This window comes from Stomoxys calcitrans, chromosome 3, assembly GCF_963082655.1.
Source record: "Stomoxys calcitrans chromosome 3, idStoCalc2.1, whole genome shotgun sequence".
NCBI classification, from domain to species: Eukaryota; Metazoa; Arthropoda; class Insecta; order Diptera; family Muscidae; genus Stomoxys; species Stomoxys calcitrans.
In genome coordinates this window covers 10,936,457-10,958,362 of record NC_081554.1, presented here as the reverse complement: position 1 = coordinate 10,958,362, position 21,906 = coordinate 10,936,457, and the positions used below count along the sequence as shown (strand labels likewise).

Sequence of the window (21,906 nt, the reverse complement as noted above, 5' to 3'; positions counted from 1 at the left end):
AGTATACATTTATTTTTGCTTCCATACAAAAATAGGTTTTTTCGTCTTCATTTATTGTTAAATTGATTGATTCTTTTCTCACTATAAACAAGGTACTATTTTTTCGCCTATTTTTCCAACGTTTTGCCGACATATTGTTACATGAAGTTTGACAGCATACTGGATGAAATGCTGAACAAAATACTTCCTCCAAAAGCTAAGTACAAAATATGGTTGCGAAATATGCCGCATTCTATTGGACGATATTACACAAAGAAGAGTTATAGAAAGCCACACAACAAAAGCAACTACGTTGATACCATGACATAATTAACAGGTAGTGTACCGTTAACAGCTGAATACAATTTTTTCTCGCGAAGTGCACTATCTGTCGTAGAGTTTTGGTTGTGTGTGTGTATTATGGTTAAGAACCATACACACACAAAAAATGAAAACTGGCGTGCACTAGCAACATACACAAAATCAGAGTTGCACTAATCACTGATTTTCACAGATAGTGCTCTCAATATTTTGTTGTTAGGCAACTGCCACTACCTGTAAATGAATATATCTTGCTTGATACAGACTAACTTGTGACCCAGTTCGTGAGCAACTAATTACCTTTGCAATTAATTGAAGCGAAATTTGTGTAAGGGTAGCGGCATCTCGCATGTATTTTGCTCAGTACCACCTCTACGGATTTTGTTCGTCACCATTTTTTTATAGTGAGTTTTGACAGTTGTTCGGGGAAGTCGATGTCAGTACTAGGTTCATTGAAAATGAATACCTATCAAAAAAAAAAAAAATAAGGAATCTATATCAGTCTAAATCAATAATTAATTTTCATTAAATACTTGAATGTTCATATTAAACAAGCTAAACCTTTTTTAGTCTGTTGAACATGATCAATGTTTGCCCTACCGACAGTGTACTCTGTTCGGCTTTTCACGCGAAGTGCTGTCAAACTCCATATAAAAAAACGTCGTCGAAACGTAGGAAAAAAAATATGCGTAAAAGTAGTACACCGCTAATAGTGAGGTAAATTACAAAAAAAATAGTGGCAATGCTTGAAACCATTGTCGGTATGATTTTCGTAAGTTTTATTGGTTTTAAAGGTTCGTTTTTTCTTTTTGTTATTTTATTTATTTGCGAATAAAATATAAAAGTCATAAATACAGATAAAAAAAAACATATTTTAATATGAAAATAAAACCAAATAGATACTGTCAAATTTCGCTCGTGAGACAGTTAAACTTGTGGGTGACTATTCCGAAAGCAGAGGAGGCCACCGTGGCGCAGAGGTTAGCATGTCCGCCTATGAAGTCAAGCGCATGGATTCTAATCCCGGCGCGAACATCAGAAAAAAATTTCAGAGGAGGTTATCCCTTTACTAATGCTGGCTACATTTGTTAGGTATCCTAAAATGCAATGCAAATTTTGCCAATGAACATTCTACAAAGGAACAGGGCCAAACTTCTCACATATTAATGAGTGCGGTGCGATTCAAGTTGAAGCTCAATGATAAGGGGCCTCCTTTTTATAGACGAGTCCGATTTGCCATGTTAAAACTTCTCTATCAAGTGGTGTCGCTACGCGGTACGCCGTTCGAACTCGGCACAAAAAAGGAGGCCCCTTATCATGGATCTTAAACATTAATCGGACTGCACTCTTAATTTGAGAGAAGTATCCTTTCTTCCTTAATGAAATGTTCATGGGAAAATTAGTTTAGTATTCCGAAAGCAGAATAGAATACCAAACCTAAGCCAAAAAACGCTTTGTCTGCAAAAGATCTGCTATGTTGAAAAATATTCCCACATACCTATGCCAATTTTTGAAACAACCTTTTTAATAATTCATTGACACTTTCATCTTGCTTAGCAATAACTTGTCTTCTTCAAGGGACATCAGATTTCATATACATTTTTAATCGGGTGCAAAATTCTACAAATTTTGGCAAATGAAAAAATTAATTCCGAGGTCATTGAAACAATTAAAAAGTCTCTGTTCTAGATGTGTGATAAGCTTTTGTTGATGACCAAAATATAAAATATGTATATCAACGGCCTCTGGTCCAAGTACAGGAGACAATGTGTTTTCCCAAACACACACACACACACATACCAACCTTTAAGAGACTTCTCTAATTTCTTCTTATCAATTTTCCGTTAGTTTTTATAGTATCTTGTAGCTACGTCAAAATAATCATTTCTTGGTTTGGGGGTCAAAATAGCCAGTGATGTTAGAGATTATTTTTCTACCAAAGTGAGTAATGCTTTTTTGAGATTTTGTATTGTGTCTCTCTGAAGTAAAAGTTTGTTTTAATTTGTCCCAAGTCGTAATTTCTTTACCCACCAGCAATATTTTGCAAACTTTATCTATATGTGATTAAACAATGATTAAAAATCTGACGTATTCTTTTGCCTCTGTCTTAAAGCCTAGTACTGACTTCGACTTTTCGCCCGAACAACTATCAAAACGCATTATGAAAAAATGCTGACGAAGAAAATGCGAACACATTCCGTAGAAGTGGTACTGAGTACTATAATATAGTAGCGACATGTCGCTGCGCCAATACAAACTTCGCCTCAATTAATTGCCAATCTAATTAAATACTCACAAAATGGGAACCTATCATCTCTGTTTCAATGATGTTGTATTTGTTGTGTGTTGTTGTTTGACTTTTGTTCGTGTTCTGGCAAAGAGTCACCGTAGAGAGGAGAAAAAGGAATCGGGGAAAAATAAAAACTGCAGAAAAACTCAACTAGAAGCCAACAAGAAAATTAAAAAGTGTTTTGTAAAATAATTTCAAGTTTAAAAGCAAAAGTGTCCACACTCGATTGAAAACTAGCCAAATCACGGGCCTAATTCTGGACTCTGTTATCGAGCGAGTTTTTGTTCGAATATTAATATCGTTCCGTAAATACAAATTAATGATGACTTACGATCGTAATTTGTCAAAAAGTTATCGATTTCGGGGAGAAAAATCGATCCGCCGAGCTTATTTTGTCATCTCAAAGGCAAAAACAAAGCAAATGGTGATTATTAAAAAAAGTTGTTACTAGTAAACAATACTTCATTCTACTTTTGATTTCACATTAGGGTTGTCTTATTTGTTCCCTAAGTGGATTTTCTCCCTTATTTTGGTATGGAGAAAAATACTTACTAAGCGGCTTATCTTTTCCCCATCTTTTATTGCCGATTATTATTGGCATTGTTGCTAAAGGCTGGTACTATATTCGCTTTTCGAGATATTTTTCATTACTTACGGTAATAAAATTGTAATTTGATCATTGTTATTTGGGTAGAGTTTCAGCAAACAGTTCAGTAAAAGTTTTTCTTGCGAATTGCACTATCTTTCAACGAGTTTTGGTTGTGTGTGTGTGCATTATTATTAAGAAACATAACACACACAAACAACGACAAATGGGGCGAACTAGTAACATACATCACTGATTTTGGCAGATAGTGCACTCAAAATTTAGTTGTTGGGCAACTGATCCTACCTGTTAATGAATATATTTTGGTTTTCAACGGTGAAGAACGAACATAGTACCAAGACAAATTTAACAGGTAGGAGCAGTTGGTCAACAACAAAAAATCGAGTGCACTATCTGTCAAAATCAGTGATCAACGCAACTCCGATTTTGAGTATGTTCCTATTTCGCGTCATTTTTCTTTGCTTGTGTGTACTAAGGTTCCTAACTTAAAAGCACACACACAACCGAACGTTATGAACTCTCGTTGATAGATGGTGTACTCGGCGAGAAAAAAATTTTACTCAGCTGTTTGCTGTACACTACCTGGGTAAATTTGTCTTGCATAGTACCAGCCATAAAAGTGTAAAATAAAAACCATATGGTGTCATAATCACTCAATCCGAATGAATATATATTTAGTTAATGACTAAACGTTCAGGAACGAATTTTAGTAAAATCACAATCATTAACTTTATTATTTGTTTCTCTTTCAATCATTAACATCGAGAAACAATTATATACTTTCTCAGTACTGTCGACAACATTGGCATCCTATATGAATTAGTGCGATAGTATTAGACCAAATGCAACCGTGGCGCAGAGGTAAGCATGTGCAGCTATGACGCCGAACGCCTGGGTTGAAATCCCGTCGTGAGCATCAGAAAAATTTGTCAGCGGTGGTTATTCCCTTGCTAACGCTGGCTTCATTTGTGAGTTATCTTTCCGCGTTAAAACATCTCTACCAAGTGGTGTCGCTATGGTGCACGCCGTTGGGACTCGACATAAAAGAATGTCCCTTATCATTGAGCTTAAAACTTTACTCGGACTGAACTCATTGATATGAGAGACGGGAAATTTAGTTAGTAATATTTTTAGATCAATTAGGGAAAAGTGGACGAGGGTCCGCCTCACCCCTATAACCCTCCTCAAAAGTTATTTAGATAATTCGTTTTATAAGGAGTCTTTATTTATTAATAAACTTATCTGGAGCATGTGGGGGACCATTATCTTGCGGAGGTTAGCATGTCTGCCTATGACACTGAAGCCTTGGTTCGAATGCTAGCAACAAAATTAGGAAAGATTATTTGTGGTGAATATACCCTTAGTAATGCTGGTGACATTTGTGAGGTATTTAACCATGTGAAAATTTTTGTTATGTTAAATAAATTAAAATTTAATTTTTTTTGTGTTACTCGATGGCATGCCGTTTGGGCTCGCCTAGGATGTACTTATAAGGTGAGGTCTTTCGAACAGCCGAGTAATTTTTTTTTAATTTTGTTTTGATTTTGCAATAACATAATAATAATAATAAATGTCAAATGCTTGTTAACAAAGCTGTGATTTTCTTTTTCTTTATTTGATCTGATATTCCGCAAATAAGCAACAAAACAGTTTTATAATGACGTTAATACAAATATAAAACACATTTGAAGAAAATACATTTTATTTCTAAAACTACTTTGACATTTTAAGTTATGGCATTTGCTAATCAAGGTAGTTTCTTTGGTGGTAGATTTTTATTGTTGTGCTAATGAAGCTACCTCTTAATTCGACCATTGGCTCGCCGTAAAAAAGGTGGTTCCTTAACACTGCGCTTAACCTTGAATATGGCAGCACTCTTTGATTGAAAAAAAGTATTCCCTTCCCTTCACTTCTGGAATGTGAGTGTACAATTGTTGCGTTTGACGTGAGTATTTGAGGGGATAGGTGTACATCCAACTAAATTTCAGTCGAATTGGGTAGTCCGTTTATATATGAGCCATATCCAAGTAGGAACCAATGTATACCATTTGCAATTCCCAACAACCAGCATCAATTAAATAAAAAATAAGCATTTAAAATTCTCAAATAGATATTCATAATGGAAAATTGGACAAAAATCCATATAAAAGAAAATTCAAAAATTTTAATTTTTGCTTTCTTAGTTTTGTTTTATAAAATTTCCGTTTTTAATCATAAATTATTTTAATTAAAATTCTGCATTTCAAAACATGCTGTTAACCGTAATACATACAATAGCTGTTTAATAACGGCCAAATCTAATTAGTTTTTACACAGTCTGTTTTACACTATGTTGTATCATAGCATACAAAATAGAATAGCATATTTTTAGGCGCCAGTTATTTATTGCCAAAACACTTATGATTTAACGACAAGTTATATGATTAACGACAAGTTGTACAAGAAATTCGAACAATAAACAAACATATTAGGCGGTATTTATAAAAATTTAATGAAGCCTTAAAATAGGTTTAAACCCCGTTTACACTGCTCATTAAATCCGGATTTAAAGCTCTCGTGAGCTAATTTTGTAAAGGGAAAACAGATGATCGAGCCATTAAATCAGGTTTTAAAGAGCAGTGTAAACGGGGTTTTATTCGACAGTTGTATAAAGTAAATCTGTCAAATAAACCTATTTCAAAGCAATATTATGTTATGCCTACATTGACACGTTTTGTTTATGTGGTTTTGAAAAACATCTCAACCATTGACATTAGTTGAGATGCTTGCCATGAATGAAACATTTTTTATTTAGAAGTATATATATATATATATATATATATATATACAAATTCTTTCTGGTAACGAACTGTTTTCCACCCCAAGTAAGTACATGTGAGCACGATCACTAACACTAACAACAAAACACTTAGTTACAATTATAAGTTTGGCGATCGCGTTTATTATACGTAAGAAAACGACTTGTTGCCCACTGACTGTGGTTGTGCTCTTTTTGGGTGCCGTGAAATGTAAATTTTCCCTAGATGAAAAAACAAGTTCTAGCGAAACGAACGGTTTTCATTAATAATTTCCGCTTATTTTTTTTTTATATGGAGTTTCACCGCGAAACCCTAATATAGTGCCAACCTTAAAGGAAAAACGAGTCGTTTTCAGAGCATTATAAAGCGAAAACGAGTCGTTTGCTTAAAACAGCATAAAAAGATGGTTATAAAATCCCGTTCACACTGCTCATTAAATCCGGATTTAAGGATCTTGTCAGCTGATTTTATAAAAGGAAAACAGATGATCGAGCCATTAAATTCGGATTTAAAGAGAAGTGTAAACTAGGTTTTAAGTTTATTGAATAAGGGTATGAAAAGGTTAACGACAGTTTTATTTGGAAATCTGTCAAATAAACCCATTTCAAAGCCACATTAAGTTTTGCGAATAACGGTATAGGGTATAACGGTTTTGTAATACAGCTGAATACACACACACTACTAATGAGTTTTAGTAGTGTGTGTGTATTATAGTTAAGAATCATGACACACACACAAACAACGAAAAATGGCATACACAAAATCAGAGATGCACTTATCACTGATTTTGACAGATAGTGCACTCAATATTTAGTTTTTGGGCAACTGCCACTACATTTAAATGAATATATCTAGATAATAACCCTAAAGCTGCCACATGGTACAATTAAGAGGTAGCGTCGTTAGCACAACAACAAAAATCTACCCCCAACGAAACTACCTTGAGTGGCAAATTCCGTAAATTGAAATGTCTAAGAGGTTTTTGAAATAACTTTGTTTTACAACTTATCTTCTTCAACTGTTTTTTTTATTTTTGTATTTTCATCATTATAACACTGTTTTGTTGCTAATGAGTGGCACATCGCATCAAATAGAACATGTTTTTAAAATTTTAGAAAAAATCGCAGATGTGTCATCAAGCCTTTAACATTAAGATTTGCTGCAAAATCAAAACAAAAATGAAAAAAATTTTACCCAGCTGTTCTCCTTATAAGTGTATCCTGAAGCTGCGATTTGACGGTTAGACCTGTCACTTTCTGTATTCATAAGACTTGTCCTATGTACGTCGAATGCGAATAGAGCGCGCTCTAATCGGCATGTATTCTCAAATGTATTGTACTTTTTCCATAGACATGTATCTACATGTATGTTCGATGAGATAAAAGCTCGATTTTATCGAAAAGTTGCATATTTATTCCATAATCCATTTGTCATATTAAATTTTTCGTACCTATAACACGATGTCTACAGCTTTCAGAGTTGCTGTTTTTGAAACTACATATGACATATTTTATCGTCTAATGGCAGCTTTAAGGTTGCAATAAGTTTTGTGAATATGTGCCATGACATAATTACCAGGTTGTGTACTCGCGAAGTGCACTATCTTTCAACGAGATTTGGTTGTGTGTGTATTATAGTTAAGAACGATTACACACACAAACAACGAAAAATAGCGCGAACTTATTATATAATAACGTACTCGAAATCAGAGTTGCACTAATCACTGATTTTAACAGATAGTGCACTCAATATTTTTTTGTTGGGCAACTGTCACTACCTGTAAATGAATATATCTTGATATGGCAATACAATATGTAAAGATACGGCAAAAAAGCCTATTAGGAATAATTTTGAATGCATAGGTGGTATTTTATGCATTGGGATAGAACCACTATCACGTATTCTTCAAAAAAAAAATAATATATAACATACTAAATATCCAATTTTAGGAAAATCGCTGAAAAAAGACTGGGTAAATTTTGACTAACTACACCTGTTGACTACTTTATGTAACTAAAATATAGGAAAAAGATTGGGCATGGCTTAATTTTTTAAATGTTAGTACAACAACGTGAAACCATATGGTGAGCAAAAAATATGCCATAGATAGATTTAAGAAGGTCATTTCATAACCTCAGCTGATAGCATTTTCCAATTTCAGAGTTGTATCCAAACACACTCTTATATCAAATGGTTTGTTTAGATTTTAAAGTTTTTTATCAACACTTTGTTTATTTTTTCACATTTTTAATGTGAAATCTTTTAATTTTTTTCCTGCTGCGCGTGGCAATGTAAATAAAAACTAAAATATCAATTTGGCAGTAACATAAGTTTGACAGAAGAGTAGGGATTTCTACCCCCATTCCAAGGCGGATTTAAAAAGTTGGTCTCACGCGAAAACAGCCGTTAACAGCTGGCCAGGATTGACAATATTAAGATGACAGATTTTTGTTTGCATTCTCTTTGTTGTTATCTTCTTTCTCGCATATTCTCCGCCCATGTACGAACACGTACACACACACGCACACAAATTTCTTTGCGTGTGTTAGCAAAAGTACGATCAGTTTGATGACAAGATGGCAGATTGGTGGTTGTTGTACAAATGAGACCACCTTTGATTGTTTCGCCATGCCCCATTCCCTTAAGCTTGTATGGTTAATTTCTTTACCTTCTTACCTATGACTTTACCTTCTTAATTGCACCTAGAATATGCCATGGCAGAATTATTTAAAGGTTGTCTCATTTGTACAACAAAATAAGAACCACATGGTAAAATCGTCATCTTGACATTAAGCTGATCAAAAATTTGCCAACACACACAAAAAAAATGTGTGTTCTCATATGTACAGAATGTTGGTGTACAGGAGGCCACCGTATAGAGCTGGCAAACTATTGATAATCGCAACATTCGATATTTTCGATAGTTTTAATAATAAATATCGATACTATCGTTAATTTCCTCTCTATATTTCAAACGAAAAGGAGAAGTAAAAATCGATCGATCTCATATAGAAGCAATATTAATGCACAGACCAAATAAAACCAAGGTTCATAAATAAAGTCAGTTGGAAGTCATGAGAGAAATCATTGCACAAAATGTTTGTTGTTGTTGTTGTAGCAGTGTGTTGTACACTGAGGCGGCAGCCCTTGCCGATGACGGACTTCATCGGGTCAATCCGGTATGTACAACCGGCTGCCTTGGTATTGACAAAATGTTAGTGTAATCTAATGAAAATTGAGCCCTCTATAGGCGCAATGTATCTTAAAGGCTACTTTCAATGTCGGATTGCTTATTTTTGTTTAGTTTTGCAAAAGCGATAGTATCCATCGGAAAAATAGCAATCGATATTCAGTCAAAAATTAAATATCGATAGTGCCATCGATATTTTGTCAGCTTCACCACCGTAGCGCAGAGATTAGGAAGTCCGCGTAAGACGTTGAATGCCAGGGTTCGAATACTGGCGAGACAATCAAAAAAATGCTCAGCGGCGGTTATTCTCTTACTAATGCTGGCTACATTTGGAAGGTATCCTGCCATGTTAACACTTCTCTACCAAGTGGTGTCGCTATGCGCCCCCTATCATTGAGCTAACTACTTGAATCGGACTGCACTTATTGAAATGTGTGGAATGTTCATGGGAAGTCTGCACACGAGTGGAGAATATGCGAGAAAGAAGATAACAACAAAGAGAATCCAAACAAAAATCTGACATCTTGATGCACCTGTGAAAAACGAATGTAGTACGTCTTAAATAGTGAAATGAGAGTAGACTTCACTGAACTTCTACGACCTTATGGCTGGTACTATGTTCTTTTTTCACAGTTGGAAACACATGTTTCTCGAGATTACTTTTTTGAAACGGTTAACAAATCTCAATTCTAACATAATACTTTCTCTGCTTCAATTTTTTTAATCTAAAAACAGTAATTTCGAAAAAATCTCGCTAAAGCGCACATATTGGGGTGCCCAAAAAGTAATTGCGGATTTTTCATATAGTCGTATAGTATAGTAATTGCATTCTTTCTTCTGTCAGTTATCAGCCGTTACTTTTAGCTTGCTTTAGAAAAAAAGTGTAAAAAAAGTATATTTGGTTAAAGTTCATTCTAAGTTTTATTAAAAATGCATTTACTTTCTTTTAAAAAATCCGCAATTACTTTTTGGGCAACCCAATAGTACCAGCCGCCTTTAAGGATGAAAAGATGAGGTGATGAGATCAATAATACGTTTTTTTTTTTTAATATTTATCCTTTATTTTGTCTTTTTTAAATTTACACATTTATAATAATTTGGTTTGATTTACTCAACTTATTAAATAAATTCATTTTTTAAATGTAGATTTGTTGTTACATGTTATAATTTTATTTCCGTTTTTCTTTCTGAAATATCAATTTTTTGTTTTTAATATCAATTTTGGGTGCAAAAAGACAGTAAGTATAAATAGAGTGTGAGTGTGGTTTTTGGGTTTGAATGTTTTCAACAACGTAGTAGTAGTAGTTAATGCATTGGTAGATCTTCAATCAGTAACCAATTGAGTTTTCGTATATAATTTTACATACAAAAATGTATTTTTATAGTTTTTTTTGTGCTAATAATAACTTAAAAATTAGTAAGATAGAGATATCTTGTGTAGTTTCGAATTGGTTTTCTTTTTGAGAGAAAATGTTTCTGCCAACATTTATGAGTAAAAAAAATTATAATTCACAACTAAAACTAATCACATAACGAATTACAAATTAAAATTAAACGATTTGGTAAATTATACAGAAATAGTAAGCTTATTTTAATTAAATGAGTAGGTAGGTTGTTGGTTTGCAGTGATATATTTTGTTTTGTTTTGCAAAAAAAGTAATGGAATGATTTTTTCTTTTTTTTTTGTTTTGTCTTGTGTCTACTAATGCCTACATTCCAAATAGAAAATCAATCTATCAATGGCATGTCATTCAGATTGTTTTTGGGGGTATTTAAAAAAATTTGTTTGGACCTACTTTTAAACGCCCTTTCATAACAACATGAACAAGAGGCCATCAAAGATAATTTTAATATCACGTTTTGTTTTTGTTTTTTTTCTATAGGTATAAGTCGACTGGTTGTTTGTATGAAAGTGCCTTGTGAAATGGGATGGAAGAAGAATAAACGAAGGACTAAATGCTTAGAAATTAAGTGCAATAGATTTTCCTAACAAAATTCAACTGGGATGATGGTTGGTGTAATTGCTTACTAGTGATGTTGTTGTTAATATATTTTTAAAACAGCTTGGAGATGTGCGTCGTCATCTGGCACAGCCGTTGTCTCCAGTTTTCTAGATGTTTATTTTACTTTTGTAATGGTGCTGGTGGTGGTAGTGTTGTGGACGTTAATTAATGTATGATGTTATTGATGATGGTTTCTATTTTACTCAGGGATTGCTCCTCCACCAGGAACGTGCGATGGTTTCCTTCGACCGTTAGAACATTTACCGTTTTGCTGCAGACCTGTTGAAAAAAAAAAACACAAAGACCTTTAGTCGTTTTGAAATTCGTTTGCATCTGTCTCAAACTTACCTCGTTGAGTCCATAGTCTTCTTCTAATTTGGCATAGTTCTCTGTGGGCTTGACTAGGGAAACGTTGCAGGAGACCTTGCTGACAGGCACATATTTATCGGCTGCCACCAGTTTTCTGTAGAACGATATAGCCGTCTGTTTGATCTGTAAACACAAAAAAGAAACCAATTAGGCCTTCTATTGTTCTCCTACCCCCCCAATTTCCACAACTTACCAAATCGATTGGTTGATTGATTTCAGCCGATACAATTTCTGCACATTTGGCCACCTTTTCTTCCCATGTGGGAACACCCAAAAGTATCTTGCCCACCATACTGTAATCGATGTTGGCCACCACCATGCCAAAGTAAGCCAAACCATAGGCTTCGTTTTGATCTTCGGAGGTGTTGAGGCGTTGTTTGAATGTCGTTGTATACCAATTGACATATTTGGGAGCACCATCCAACATAACCAATTGAGCTTCCTGTTTCTCCTTCTCCAACTGTAATACCATCACATATGCCACCAGGGCACCAAACGAGTACCCGGCAATGGCATAAGGTCCTTTGGCCTGTACTGTACGCACATGTTTCAAGTAGAAGCTGGCCAAGTTGTCTATGCTATCCAAATTGGCATCGGCTGTACATTGCAGACCATAGACGGGACAATCGATGCGGGAGGCCAACTGTTTGAGGGCATCGGCAAAGCCCTCAATGGGTGAAACAAAGAATAGCGGCCGCTTCTTGCTGTCCATGGGAGCCGCCGAAGGCAAACGCACTATGGGCAATGTGGGCATCAATTCGGTGGAGAAAACCACTTGAGTACCATCGCCAAATGCTGCCGTGGGACTGGGACTTCTGCGTACGGGAGAGGAGGGTCTTGTTGATTCGGCGCCACCAGCAGCTGCTTCGGCGTCTCCGCTGAGCTCCTTCAATTGCCCAAATGATAACTGTCGAATTTCTTGAGCCGACATTATGATATCGAAGTTGCGTTCTAGTGTCTGTTTGATTTCGGCACCCATCAACGAGTCCATACCCAAGTCAGCCAATGAGGTGGCATCTTGTACATTTTTGGTGTCACGTAGACCCAAAATATTCGCCACACTGGCTACCAGACTGACACCTCCCGATTGATCAGATTTGCGTTTCTCGGCTACCACCATGGAAGCCAGCACTGGGTGTGGTTGTTGCAGGAATAAGTCTATAGTTTGCAGGCAGGAGCTCATTCTTTGTGGCAGGGTGCCACCAATAACGGTGTCATTGTCGCCGAGATTTTCAATAACTAAACCAGTATCACCAATGGCTCCCCATTGTATGGAAAGACCGGGGAACCCACTGACTTGACGCAGCTCACAAATGCGTTCCATAGCCGAATTGGCCAGACCGTAGTTCGTCTGGCCGATGTTGCCACGACCGCAGGACACACTGGAGAAACAAATGAAATAGTCCAATTCGGGGCACATGACGCGAGAGTACTGATCCAAGAACTTGGTTCCCTGCACCTTCGATTCGCATACAGTCTGGTAATCCTTAACGGTTTGGTCCTCCATAAGGCCGTCTCTTAGCACGGCAGCCAAGTTGAAGATACCCCCAACGAGGGCCATTTTGTTGGCATTCTCCAACAATTTCTGGCAACCCTTGGCGGTTGTAACATCGCTGGTGTCTATGGATACCTTAACACCCTTCTCTTGCCATCTTCTGATCATAAGGGCCTGGTAACCGGTCTTTACGCCAGATCTTGAAGTCAACACCAAGTATTTGGCGCCACGGGACACCAACCAATTGCTAAGCTCCAGGCCGAAACCACCGAGACCGCCGCAAAGAATGTAACTCTTCTCGGGATGCATGTAGGTTCTGGGGATGGCGTTGACCAGGCGTGGAGAAGCTTTAAGCACCTTGCGACCTTCCTCTTCATCCTTAACTTTAATGACCACTTTACCTATATGCTTGCCGGAGGCCATAAAACGGAAGGCTTGCTCCACTTGCTTGTCATTGAAGACTGATGTGGGCAATGGGCGGACTGCACCGGATTTGATGCCTTCGGCTACCAGGCTGACAACTTGGTTTTGCATAGCTTCCTCGCCTTCCATAACACTGTCCAACAAGATGCCGTGGAATGAGGTATTTCTCAAGAAAACGGACATGCCCAATGGCGAATTGTTGCTCAAATCAAATTTGCCAATTTCCAGGAAACGGCCATTCAAGCCCAGACAACGCACCGAGGCCTGTAGTTTTTCTTCGGCCAGCGAATTCAATACCAGGTCAACACCCTTGCCTTGGGTCTCACGCATGACCATCTGTTCGAAGGAGGAGTCACGCGAATTGCCAATGTGGGAGTCCTTCAGTTGGGGGAAACGCTTCTTAAGAAATTCTCTCTTCTCCACACTGCCAACAGTTGTGAATACTGTCAGTCCATTATGCAGGGCAATGGAAATTGCAGCTTGACCCACACCTCCGGAGCCGGCATGAATGAGTACCTTTTCGCCTTTCTTCATTTGTCCACGTACGGCCAGGGCATAGTATGCGGTGGCATAGACGCAGGGCACGGTGGAGGCCTCTTCCATAGACCAATTGGGAGGAATTTCCCACATCATATTTTTGCTTGCCACGCAAGTTGTGGCCAACGATTTGGCCGGCACCATGGCCATTATACGACGACCCTTGGAATCACGTCCGGCAAATTCCAGACCCAACACACAATCTTGCTGGGCCAAATCGCCAGGCAAAGCATCGGCCGAGAGTTTTCCCGAAGACAGCATGACATCTCGGAAATTAACCGGGGCATAGTAGACACTGCACATATCCATGGTGTCATCCAAGACGTTGGGATTCAATTTAGGGGCCTCAATCCATTTCAGCGAGGCAAGATCACCTTTGACCAATGCGTTGACATAGGCGTGCTCTACTTGTAGGGTAGCCACATCAGTCTCCAACTTCAGATGACGGAATGAGCCCCAGGCACCACCCTTAAGGACATTGTGAATTACGTCTTTGGCAAGTTGCTGACTATAGAAGCTGCTGGAGAGGGAGAATTTTTCGGCATTTTTATCCTGGATAAACACCATACGCGCCAGTTTGCCTCCATTCTCATTCTTGATGCAATTCATGAAACCCACCGCCCCGAACAGCTCTTCGCCTTGACAAACGACATAGACATAGCGTTCGATTTCAGCGGCCTTAGCCAAAGCCTCCTTTAGGCTTTCCAACCACTCGAAATTGTTTTCGGTGACCTGAATGACTACGGATTCGCGTTGCTTGACATCGACGGCTTTGCGTACGGTAACCAAAACACGGGAACCCCCGATAACCTGTTCTGTGACGACAACCAATCCAAATTTCTTCAACAAATTGCGCCCAGATTTTTCATAGGACATTAGTGACTCCTCAAATATCATAAATCCATTGTCCTTGATGGTGTTCAGGCCATTTTCCAAGATCATGGTATCAGGTCGTGATAAGACATCCAAGGCATATAGGAAATGACAGTTCTGCTCTACCGGTTCTTGAAGGATGTTCTTGGATACGACACGCACGCCTGAATCAGAGCCCAAGGTGGACGCAATCGTTTCCTCGTTGCCGTTGGAAGTGACCACTGCTATGTCGGCTGTGATAGTGGGTTCTGCTTCGATAATTTGCAAAAGTTTTGCGGCCATCAAGATATCGGGATTTCGGCCATTGGCCAACTCAACACCCTTAATTTTCAAGGCCCCCTGGGAGTTCTCAATGATCATATGTAGAGCCACGGACAAGGCATGAAGACGAGCTATTTCCGAATTCTCATGCAATTCAGAGGTGTTGTGGTTGGGTACAAAGGTGTAACGCTCCAAAGTGGGTGGATTCTGTGAAGAGGGGCGCTTTTGGGCCAGTGAAGCTTTTAGGCCACGCATTTCCACACCACCACTCTTGATGACCGAGATGTCGCTGTACATGAAAACGGGCAAGCCCTTTTGTTTCCGATCCTCTTCGCTCAGTTTGGCGACTTCCTGCAAGTGCTTTTGGGGATTTATTACCACCTTCTCAATGCGTGTAGGCAGGTAAAGTTCTCTTAGGTTCTTGCTCAAGATGCTGAATTGCAGCATTGTATCGGTGTAACTGACCCAGTTGTCTACCCACTGCAAGCTGCCAGTGCTTGAATATGTATCCGACTTAACAATGCCACGGAAGATGCCACCATAGTCATAGCCACGAAGTCTGAGCTCCTTGTAACAGTCATTGGTGCTCAATTCCTTCACCTGTGTATTGGGTGTTAATGGGTGTAGAGGCAACTCCTCTTGTTCGATGTTTTCAGGCAAGGTGATCTTACCCGACACAGCCAGAGTGCCGCCTTCACAAATTTCAAAATTGCCAGTGCCATCAAAGAAGTTGATGCCAAATTTAACCACAGCATCTTTGTTGAGAATCGTGGCGCGATGGAATACCACATTCTCCATGACGACGGGACACTTTTCAAATTCGATGCCCTTCATTTTGGCAAAGGTCTTCCAGGCCAGCGTCATGTAGCCGGTACCAGGGAACAGGATGCGACCGTCAATAGTATGTCCGGCCAAGTAGGCATCATCTTCGTTGGATAAATCCACTTCGATAATTGTTTCACCGGAACTAGTCTCTTTGCCATATTTGGGCACCATCCATCTCTGCGAATGATCCCAGCCCACCTTTGAGTTCAACATGGGAGTGCCTCGTCCAACAGGGTAAGAAATGGGTTTGAATAGCGTCAATACTTGAGGTTGGGCACCAGCCGAATAAAGTTTTCCCAGGTTCATCAGGAAGAATTCCACATTGTTTTCATGTCCTCGCTTTACCAAGCTGATGTTTGTGGCCTCCGAACCCAAAGCCCTCTTCAGAATAGCTTGCAATAGGCCAGTGGGCGCAATCTCAATGGCTATGGCATTCTTGGGGATGTGCTGAAGTCCTTCATAGAAAAGCACAGGCGACAGCAAATTGTTCACGTGATAGGCGGCGGACGATTGTTTGGCAACTGGAGTATTCCAAGCGGCTTCTGGAATACTGGTACTAACCCATCTGGGAGTACGGTTCTTGGCATTGGGAATAATTTTCTCCAAACTCTTGCGCAATTTTGGTCCAGCATCAGCAATATATTTGCTGTGGAAGGCATAGCCTGACGATTTGACGGCCTTGGCAAATATTCCCTCGGCGGATAGCTTTTCTACCAGAGCATCAATAGATTTCTCAGGGCCCGAAATGGTGCAGTTGTCCACACTGTTGTGGCAGACCGGGAAACAGTCGGAGGGCATGCGTTTGTGTGCCTCCTCCCAGTCCAGACCAATGGCGGCCATTTTTCCGGCGGCCAATTTGGTTTCCTGGATACTCTTGCCTCGCCAATATGCTGCCAAAACAGTTTGTTCAGGTGTGAAACATCCATCAGCATAAGCGCAGCCCAACTCGCCCACTGAATGACCCATGATTCCGTCAGGTTTAATGCCCAAAGATGTCAGCAGATCTGTTAGAGCAACTTGCATGGCGGCGATCGATATGAAGGAATTTAAAATATTGTCAAAACTCTTCTCTGTCGATTTGGTCAAGACATCAACGAGATCAACTCCTTCAGGCCTCAAAGCTTCGGCACAGCGATGAACGGACTGGGCAAAAACTTCGAACTGCATTAGATCCTTGGCCATGCTGGCCCATTGACTGCCCATACCCGAGTAGATATACCATATGGGGCGTTTATCTTCCGAATACTCCAAAACTTCACGCTGCAGGGAGCCCTTGGTGTCCATGACACAATAGCCACGATAATAATGCAAGGGAATATTCTTTGAATGAATATCATTGATCAGAGCCAAGTACTCATCATCGTCCCGGTGAGCAGTGGCATCTTCGAGCAACTCTTGTACCGCATCAAATGTGCGTCCTGAGCACAAGACCATCTTTGGTGGTCCCACAGTTGGGGTAATTGCTTTGGGCTTGGGATTTGATTTCAGAATGACGTGAGCGTTGGCACCACCAAAACCAAAAGAGTTAATACCCACAATGCCTCCTTCCCAAGGCATATTTTTGTCAACCACTTTCAGGCGGCCATCCATAAGGCCGTAAAGATCGGGATTGGGGCTCTTGTAGTGGAGATTGGCGGGAATTTGACCTGCCTCCATGGCAATCAACACCTTGGCAATGGAACAAACTCCAGAGGCGGGCTCAGAGTGGCCCATGTTCGATTTCACAGAGCCAATGAGCAAAGGAGTTTTGCGATTTTTGCAGAAAAAGTCAGTAATAGAATTCACTTCCTGGGGATCACCAACCTTGGTGCCGGTACCATGAGCCTCAACGTAGCTTACATCATGGGGGTTCAGGTTAATATCTTCATAGGTCTCACGAATCAAACGATTTTGCATGGCACCAATGGGGTAGGTGATGCCCTGCTCCTTGTAGCCATCAGTATTGGTGCGCACGTTCAAGACGGTGGCATAGACACGTTTGGCGCAATTAGTTTTTTGCATGAAAATTACCACACAGCCATCCGAACGCACATAGCCATTACCGGATTCATCAAAGGCTTTGCACATGCCGTCGGGACTCAACATATTGAGACGTTTGAACTGCAAAGACATGGTAGGCTTCAAGAGGACACCCAAACCGGCCACTATGGCAGAGTCACACTTGCCAGCGCGCATATCGGAGAAGGCCTGTTCCATGGCATACAAAGAACTGGAACAAGCTGTGTCCACACTATAACTGGGACCCTTGAAGTCAAATGTAAACGAAACACGATTGGGAAACATGGCACGGGCACATCCTGTTAGACCATAACCATTCACACGTTCCGGATCGGCCATCCAGTATTGTTCTGTCTCCGAGGAAGACACACCTACATAGACACCAGTGCGAGAGCCTCTTATTTCGGAGGGATTGACACCAGCATCAATGATGGCCTCATAAGTACACTCCAATAGCATACGCATTTGTGGATCCATACATTCGGCCTGTTTCTGATGGACGCTGAAGAATTGTTGATCGAAATGTTCCAAATCATCATCCTTTATTTTACCCATGCGCTCGGGCAAACCATACAGGCCCTTTTCCCAGCGTCTGGGATCATCGTTAACCATATCGACTCCCTCAAAAAGATTCTGCTTGAATTCCTCAATGTTGGAACTTTCTGGCAGGCGACCAGAGAAGCCAGTTATGGCAATATCACTGGAGGCCATTCCACCATTGGTTTGATGATTAGCATAATGTCCGGTGCGGGGTACGGTGGTGTCATTGATGACATCGTCGGCAAAACGGGCGGGCATGTTGTTGCTGTGATTATCTAAGCCTGCGGTGTTATTAGTGGATGATGTGTAGAATGTTGGGGCGGCGTTGGTGTTGGGTGCAGAAGCAGATGAAGGTGAAAATGATTCTTTAACTACTACTATCTGATCCAAGTCGCCGTCGTGATGCTGTTTGTTGTTTTGCTCTGGTAAGGGGACAGTATTAGGCTGTTGTTGATGCTGTTGTTTATTGCGTCTCTTTTTGCGACGATTTGAGGATTTCCCAGATTTTTGTAACTGGGGCGATGAATTGTGATTGGATTTATTGGACTTGTTGTTGGTGTTATTATGATGTTGCACAGCTTGCAATGAGTTAATGTTGTTCTCGGTTTTCAACAGTTTGGTGAGCTAAACAGATGAGGATCTGAAATGACAAAGAAAACAAAGATAGATTAATAAAACCAGAAATATTTTGAAAATATATTAATATGTACCTACATACATACATGTGAAAATGAAATTAAAAAAGGCGAAAGAAAAGTTTGTCATTTATACATATGTATTTTAACTTTCAACACCTGGAAATAACTGTCTGTAATCATTTAAAGCACGTATTTTGAACGTATTGACATTTTATATCCGTCCGTAGGTTTGTATGTCTTCCGAAATAAACCAAACTCAGCCCATAAATATATTATGTAGCCCCAATCTGGCTTCTGAAGTCCAGAGGAATTTATTTTTATTCAATTTGGCCATAATTTCGTACCTAAGGGCCCTCTATCGTTCTAGATATATTTCCTTTGCTAACGTCAAAGCACAGCGTAAAAACCCCACTTAATTCAAACACACATGTGGACAGAAAAATAAGTGTAATTTTTTTTAATCTAACAGAAATTTAGAAAAAATAACTCATCAAGCACATAATAAACATTTACATCTGGCAATGCTGTTCTAAAATAGAAGAAAGGGGAAATCCCATAGTCAAAAAAGGTTATATTAACAAAAGTAGATATTTTTTTGATTTAGCAGTTTTCTGACGTGCTCAATGAAATAGGTGGTAAAAAAAAGTAGAGAGGCGGCGCAAAAAAGAAAACCTCTCTAATTACGGATAATCGTATAGTAACTTTAGCTAAGCTAGGCCGTTCAAAGAGTTCTAAAGAAATTCCAAAGCAAATTGGAAATGTTGTGTCATCTCGAACGGCCCGACAAAAATGGGTGTCTACAAAACTACCAGGTAGAATGGCTTGGAATTTTCCTTTATTCAGGCAAGCAAATTCAAAGTAGAGGTTGAACTTTGCTTAGGCTCATAAAACATGTTGCGGACCGGAGGAGTAAAAAAGTGGCGAAATATCTTTTCGACCGACGAATTAAAAGTCAATTTGTTTGGTAACGATGCAGAAAGGAGTTTGCGTCATTCAAAAGGGAAAGGATTAAACATACCAACAGCAAAAATGTTTGCTGCAACAGCAGAAAGTCTGCTAAAAATGGAACAGCAGTAATTCGTTACTAAGACAGCAAACATTTTTTGCTGTTTTCAAATTTTAGAAAGTTAAAAAAGAAATATTTTATATTCCATTTTGCCATTCAATTTTACAAACATATAAAACTAATTATAACTACTAATTTTATATTTATGATTTCAAAAAACAACACTTTATTAATATATAGCAAATGACTATTGTTGTTTTAGTGTTCAAAAATCTCGAATGGATTTATTCAATAACTTAAATTTTTTTAATTTAATATCAGCAGACAGTTTTTGCTGATTTCAGCAGACTAATTTTTCTGGGTGCACTCCAACATACTCTATGGGCTTAGTATTCACCTCAAATTAAGCGTTATGTTGTAGAAATAAATCCATTACATGGTGCAAAAAATTATCGTAGCAATACTTTTCTTACTATGAAACCAAAAATATTTCTAATGCTTTCAATGTTAACCTTTAACACAAACCGAAAATTTCGCTTAAGATATGTCAAAGAACTTCTAATGGCAACGAACATTTTGTATAAAGTGCATACCGCCCTTTAGGCCGGGAGCTTCAGTTTTCGTCGGACTTAATCATTGCTATTAATTTGACCGCAACTGTATATTCAAGATTGATTGGGTCTAAAAAATATTCGGCAGGGTATACCACTAGCTCCATAAAACTAAAGTAAAACAGCCGTTATGTTACTTAGGCGTTGTGCTGGATATTATAAGACCTATTTATTTTCTCAATACCTCCTAATACATGTTTATACTCTTTCATTTTCTTATATTAACTAAAATATTTCTCTTGTACACTCTTTTTTGCGTAAAGAGAAAATAATAGAGAAAGTTTTCTCTTGAATCAATTTGGTTGAAACTTGAAATTCATTTGGTCCCATTTTCTCATAGCGTTTCGTCATTCTTTTACTTGCTTATTTATGCCGATGTGTGTTTTTGTTTTGCCCACCACCGTGTCTCAACCAAAAAACCAATGGCGAGCAGTGAGTAGTGAGTAAGTAAACATTTTGGAATTGAAACGTTAGTATACATTGGAAAAATCAGGTGATTTTTGGCTAACACAACTATGCAATACACAAACGCATAGCAGCAGAGTGTGTGTGTTTCATGTGTTTTGTGCTTTCTCAATATGCGGTCTGCTGTAGTAGTGTATTGCGATGGCATGATTTTCGGTTAGTAAATGATGCCGGCATTTGCTGTATTGTGTTAGATACGGTTTGTGTGAATGGCGGCTGACTGAGCAGTTGTTTCTGCGCACAACCACCAAACATAATCGGTTTTTCTGTTTTTATTTCTCTGATGACAAGGTGTTATATTCTAAAGGGTGATTTTTTTGAGGTTAGGATTTTCATGCATTAGTATTTGACAGATCACGTGGGATTTCAGACATGGTGTCAAAGAGAAAGATGCTCAGTATGCTTTGACATTTCATCATGAATAGACTTACTAACGAGCAACGCTTGCAAATCATTGAATTTTATTACCAAAATCAGTGTTCGGTTCGAAATGTGTTCAAATTTTGACAAATTTTGTTCAGCGATGAGGCTCATTTCTGGTTGAATGGCTACGTAAATAAGCAAAATTGCCGCATTTGGAGTGAAGAGCAACCAGAAGCCGTTCAAGAACTGCCCATGCATCCCGAAAAATGCACTGTTTGGTGTAGTTTGTACGCTGGTGGAATCATTGGACCGTA

General features: G+C 38.9%; 1 protein-coding gene across 1 annotated transcript; it reads right to left on the bottom strand.

Annotated features, from left to right (window-relative positions):
• Positions 1-10,332: 10,332 nt before the first annotated feature.
• On the bottom strand, positions 10,333-19,131 carry LOC106087025 (fatty acid synthase). Its single transcript, XM_013251898.2, has 3 exons — positions 11,751-19,131; positions 11,537-11,680; positions 10,333-11,467 (listed from the first exon to the last, which is right to left on the bottom strand). The coding sequence occupies exons 1-3, from the start codon at positions 18,765-18,767 to the stop codon at positions 11,354-11,356; spliced, it is 7,275 nt and encodes a 2,424-aa protein (XP_013107352.2). The 5' UTR covers positions 18,768-19,131; the 3' UTR covers positions 10,333-11,353.
• Positions 19,132-21,906: the final 2,775 nt, after the last annotated feature.

Bases quoted from the DNA above. Each gene is read 5' to 3' on its own strand.
- LOC106087025 (XM_013251898.2), bottom strand. From the start codon at position 18,767: ATGCCCGCCCGTTTTGCCGACGATGTCATCAATGACACCACCGTACCC. The intron at 11,681-11,750 runs GTAAGTTGTGGA...TTGTGTTTACAG, and splicing joins TCAATCAACCAATCGATTTG to ATCAAACAGACGGCTATATC. The intron at 11,468-11,536 runs GTAAGTTTGAGA...TTTTTTCAACAG, and splicing joins AAGACTATGGACTCAACGAG to GTCTGCAGCAAAACGGTAAA.